Raw genomic sequence first — 5,262 nt, forward strand, 5'->3', positions numbered from 1 at the left:
ATACCCCCCCCCCCCCCCCCCCCCCCAAAAAAAATCACAATTATGTGCGACATGATATTATGAATAGACTAAGAAAATTTAGTAGTCTTTATAATAAAATAAAATTTTAAAAAGGGAAGAACAAATCTAAAAAAGAACATAAAAGCCTAATACGTTAAGTCGCTACTCACCTGTGCATGAAGGACTTCTGAGCTTCACTTTCCATATTTGCAATTTTATCTAACAAAGCCTTTGCCGTTCCCTCACCATCCTAGTAGAAGTAAAAACAGCACGTTTACAGAAGAAAAATTTCATATGATGACAAAGAATAATTATCAAGACATGGACACTTTTCTTTTACCTGCTTAGGTTGAGTACTAAAGTCAACATAAAAGTCTGAACCCCTGTCTTTTATCCAGTTTCTACCAGACAAAAGAACAAATGGCATGCCAGTGAAATCTCCATCCCCAATTCCAATTTCTAAGGATTGGATCTGAGAATTAATATACAGAAATGAGTCATCCCCCAAGACTTGTCAACATAAAGGTTCAAGTTACAATCACTCAATTTGCAGCACTTTCACAAAATAAACTAAAATGACAAGGAATCGAGTGCATACTCTATCAGACAGATTATCTGAAACACAGCTTGAGAATTGGGTTTCAGCATAATGATGTGAGGAAACTGATCCATAAGGCAATACATTTGCAGGTGGTGCCTGAAAATATTCACCATATATGAATCTACATAAAGATGGGCAAATCTGATCATAGAATTTAAATATTTTGGAGTTCCTAAGTCTTGGATCAATTACTTCCAGCATCTTACCAACCACTCTCCAGGTTTTCTGGATAATGCCCAATGAAGAATAACAGGCTCATTGAGATCCGTAGCCAGATAAACTTTTGTCTTACCAGAGGGTTTTGCTACAAGTACCTTCAGAAGCACAAGAGAAAATTTTTAGGACTATACGTGCATAACTCTTGCGTACAGAAGTAAAAAATACTATGTACTAACCATGAGTTCACTGTTACCAATCTTATATATTTTCTTGGTTATTATAGGGCCATCAACCTGTCCTTCCTTAGACTTGGAAAAACGCTCAATCCTGGATAATACTTGAGCTGCACCCAATATCTGTTCCCCTGAAGCATCCTTGTTGATAAGTTGAGCCACATCTCTTTTCTTCCTCTGAATCTTTTCCATGCTGGAATAATGCCTTTTCTCTTGTTTCTTGGCAACCTTAGTTTGTATTTCTCCTTTTACAACCTTCTTCCGCAACTCTTCAAGTGAAATGCCTTTCTCAAGTTCAAGTTGCAATTCTTTCTTTGCTTCTTCAAATTCTTTCTGTTATTGAAACAAAAATTAGGATTTTCCGGAGGATAACACAGAATTTCTTTGTGCAAACATATAACAAGGTTCAGGATTTACATTTTGTTCAACCGAAGAATAGAATGGTTTTCCTGCTTTCTCCCAACGTATATATGCTTGTGTTTGCACAAGCTCTATAGGTAAAGTGCCCTTTGTTTTGGCAGGAGCCTGCTCCTTGAGTTCAACTTTGTCATTCTTCTTCATTAATCGTGCTCGAATGTCTACTATGGAAGTACCCCTTGTTATTTCCTCTAAAAGTTCAGTTCTTGCTGCTTCATATTCCTCCTTTAAATGTCATAGCATTTTCCATAAATAACTATGTGCACAAATGCATATTTTTCAATTGCAAATAATAATAATAATAATAATTAATAAATAAATAAATAAAATAAAGAAGAAAAAGTAAAGAGTGCAAATAACAACAATAACTATATGCACCAATACACACACAGAGAATAGCATAAGCATGACAGGCAATAAAAAAGTGACAAAATGTTACTCCATAAAACAGAAAGCCCCTAGAAGACCATTTGTAAGATCCACTATGAATGAATTAACTCATGCTTATGAACTTAAAGCATTTTGAATGGGTCAAGATTAATAAATTAAAACAAACATATAGACAACTGGAATCAAATGGCAAGAATTATGCACCTTCTCTTGCTGAGGGTTGTAGGTTTGTTTTCCTTTCCTCTCCCACCTCAAGTATGCCTGCATCTGCACAAGATCTTCCGTAACTGAAACATTGGACCGTGGCAGTCTCAGAGGCCTCTGTGGCTCTCTTGGGGGAATTTTAACATGGAAGTTATTGTCACTATTTTTTATCCTGATGAAAGTGAAAAGGGAGAAGAAAGGATCAAGTCACTCCACCACGTTCTTTTTCCACATACAAAAGAACAAAATTTGTTTAGAGATGTGCACCATACCATTTATTCTGGGGTTCGTGATATATAACAAACTCTATGGCTTGTATTGCAGGATCATCAATATCCAATCTCAAAACAGCATAGGAGCCAGACTAGGGGAAGCATTCAACTTTAGTAATAATTCACCAATGAAGTTCTCATATTAAAAAGCATTTTATCCTTTAACTGACATTCTATCCCCTTAATAAACTTACTTGCACAAGAGGAGTTCGAAGTGCTCTGTTCTTATATACTATGGTTCCATTTGGACGATGATGAGGAAGAACCCACCTGCTAACAGAATTATCGAGAAAAAATATATTAAAGTGCCACACAGCTAAGCCCAACTAATCCCAAATAATAATTTAAGCTTACTCCTTTCCAGATTTTATCGCACCCCAATGAAGAAACAAGCCCTTGCTGCTGCTGGTAACTTTAAAATCAACCAGGACATGACCTGAAGTGGGGGGCTTAACATCAACCTGTTCAATTCAAAAAAAGAAAAAGGAGGAAATCTCATATAAAAAATTGTTCCCATTGATAAATAAATTAGGATCACAGAACCCCATTCCACATTATACAAGCCTGCAGACCATCAACCTTTATAGACTATTTGCTTAGGATTCCTACTGGACTACTGGTCCCATGAATAAATATATTTGTTCTATATCATTGAGAACATACAAAAATACCCTTCTAATATTGCATTTGAATATAGTTACTTGAGCAGTACAAACTGAAATACCTGGAGTTCCATATTCCCTTCAAGGTTGAATTTCTCACCAATCTGCTAGAAAGCAAAAAATATGTGATTAAATACATAATAGACATAAATGAGAAGCTTATTAAAACAATGAATACACAGCATGATAACCTTCATTGGCCAATATAGTGAATAGTTGTTCATTTTAAAAATTTACCTCAGAAGAAGGATTGGTGGCTAACTTGGCCTGAATAGAACCAGAAACAGAAGGCTTGTGTGCCATCGGAAATTTCTTTTTCTGCAGAGCAAATCTATCAGTGCATAACTCAGTTAAAAAAGGGGGTTTCCGTTTTTGTGAATTCACTTGAGACTGAAACAAGGAACTACCCCCAAGATACGAAGGGGAGCCGATTCTACTCCGATATTCCAATAACGAAGAGGGAAGGAATCTCTGGTGCAACAAGTTACTCCATAACGAATTGCTCATATTCCACTCTCCCAATCCCTATTCCAAATTTCAAATTACCAATCGCTCCAATCAATCAGCAACCACGCACAAATCCACAATCGTATCAGTCTCCCCGCACTCGTATGATTCTATAGAGCATACACTGTATACTTTACAAACACTTGGAATCAAACTCTCACTCTACTACCGCCGGCTTAGCATATGATTGAATCCCTATAAAATTCCAAATTGAGAGTGCACGTCATTACATTCATAGCCGCACATAAACACGTACATATAAAAACTTCATAGAAGTTTAACGTATGATCAATTGAAATAGTCACCAAAAAATTCAACAAAGAGTAGAAATGCAGTAAATAGACGAATGTGAAGTCGACGAAAACGCGGTGACGAATGAGATTACTTGAAGTAGAAATTAAATGATCGGAGTTCTAATAAATTCGAAGAGATTGTTAACTGGAAACTGAGATATAAACATGAATATTAGTAGGATTGTAAAGAAGCATATAGAAGTCGAAGCTTACGCTGTGCAGTGTGAAGACTGAAGATCGGAGGTGTTTAATTGAGACAATCAGACAACGGAAAGTGTTAAAGAGAAGACGTAGAGGGAAAGAAAACGGATACTTCAGCATCACGAAGAAGGAACAAGTGTCGAGGTGGCAACTTTTTACACGGACAACTGTACAAGAGGAATGAAGTTCCCGCGCAGGTGACGTGGACCGTCCAGATTGTTTGCACTCTATTAGGGCTCGTTTGGTTCGCGAAAAATATTTGAAGGGGAGGGAAAGTGAAATTCCGTGGAAAAGTAGTTACCAGGAAGAGTTGTTTGGTTGGTGGAAAAGAAATTACTGGGAAAATAAATTATGGTGTTTGGTTAAATTTAGAATGGTAAGAAATAATGTGTATAAAGACCTAAATGCCCATACTATTACTTATTATTATTATTATTATTATTATTATTATTATTAACCTAAACTAGTAAACCACATGTTTAACCAACAACCCATATTATTCTTATTTCAATTTGGGGCTTATTTCAATTTGGGGCTTATTTCAATTTGGGCCCAATAATGATAATACAGGTTTCTTCATTTTTCACTCAAACCCATTCTCTGGTCGAAGCAGTTGAAGCAGCCAGCAGAGCAAGAGAGCAGAGCCGGTGAGCCGGCGACTAGCGATGCGGAGGAGGCGGAGGCGCGACGGTGACAGAGGCGGAGATGCGGAGGCGCAGAGCTGAGGCGGCGACTGGCAAGGCGGGTGCGGCGAGGCGGAGGTGGAGGCAGCCGGCAGCGACTGGCGAGTTTCCGAACACAGTGCTGGTGAACATAAAATGTTTGATTATACTTGATTTCATACATAAAATGTTTGGAATTGAATTGGTGAACATACACAGTGTTGGTGTGCTGGCTTTCCAATTTATAAACTTTGGGAGGGAGGAAGAAGAAATGGGAAGAGGATGAAGAAAACAGAAGGGCAAAACTTTTGTTCCCAACAGCAAAGGAAAATAAAATCCGAGGATATACCTCAGATTTTGTTTTCCTGTAAAATGAGGAAGTGCTTTTCCATTGGAATTTTAGTTCCAATCAACCAAACATGGAAAGAGAGTAATTTTTTTGAGTTTTAGGAACTCACTTCCCATGGAAAAGGAGTTCCTCCAACCAAACATGCCCTTAGTTCTAGTTCTGTTACAACTCTTGATATTCATTTTTTTTTTTTTTGTGTATTGACCATATTCAATGTCAATAGTGACCAAATTTTATTTAAAGTGGAGATTAAGAGCGTGTTCGGAAATCATTTTTCGGGTTTTGTTTGGCAAGTGAGGGGAAAATGGGGTC

General features: G+C 37.4%; 1 protein-coding gene across 9 annotated transcripts in view; it reads right to left on the reverse strand.

Annotated features, from left to right (window-relative positions):
- Nucleotides 1-4,081, reverse strand: part of LOC116025078 (alpha-glucan water dikinase, chloroplastic-like) — a 13,720-nt gene extending 9,639 nt beyond the window's left edge. The window contains exons 1-13 of one of the 9 annotated variants that reach the window (XM_031266150.1): nt 3,952-4,081; nt 3,176-3,640; nt 3,001-3,045; nt 2,631-2,737; nt 2,471-2,549; nt 2,277-2,368; nt 2,005-2,176; nt 1,411-1,635; nt 997-1,326; nt 808-915; nt 599-697; nt 341-472; nt 171-250 (exon numbers count right to left, since the gene is read on the reverse strand). In XM_031266150.1, the coding sequence (XP_031122010.1) occupies nt 171-250; nt 341-472; nt 599-697; nt 808-915; nt 997-1,326; nt 1,411-1,635; nt 2,005-2,176; nt 2,277-2,368; nt 2,471-2,549; nt 2,631-2,737; nt 3,001-3,045; nt 3,176-3,445 (1,739 nt within the window). In that variant the 5' untranslated portion in view covers nt 3,446-3,640; nt 3,952-4,081. The other 8 variants (XM_031266151.1, XM_031266149.1, XM_031266157.1 and 5 more) reach the window with 8 other exon arrangements.
- Between the last annotated feature and the right edge of the window lie 1,181 nt (nt 4,082-5,262).

This window comes from Ipomoea triloba, chromosome 7, assembly GCF_003576645.1.
Source record: "Ipomoea triloba cultivar NCNSP0323 chromosome 7, ASM357664v1".
NCBI classification, from domain to species: Eukaryota; Viridiplantae; Streptophyta; class Magnoliopsida; order Solanales; family Convolvulaceae; genus Ipomoea; species Ipomoea triloba.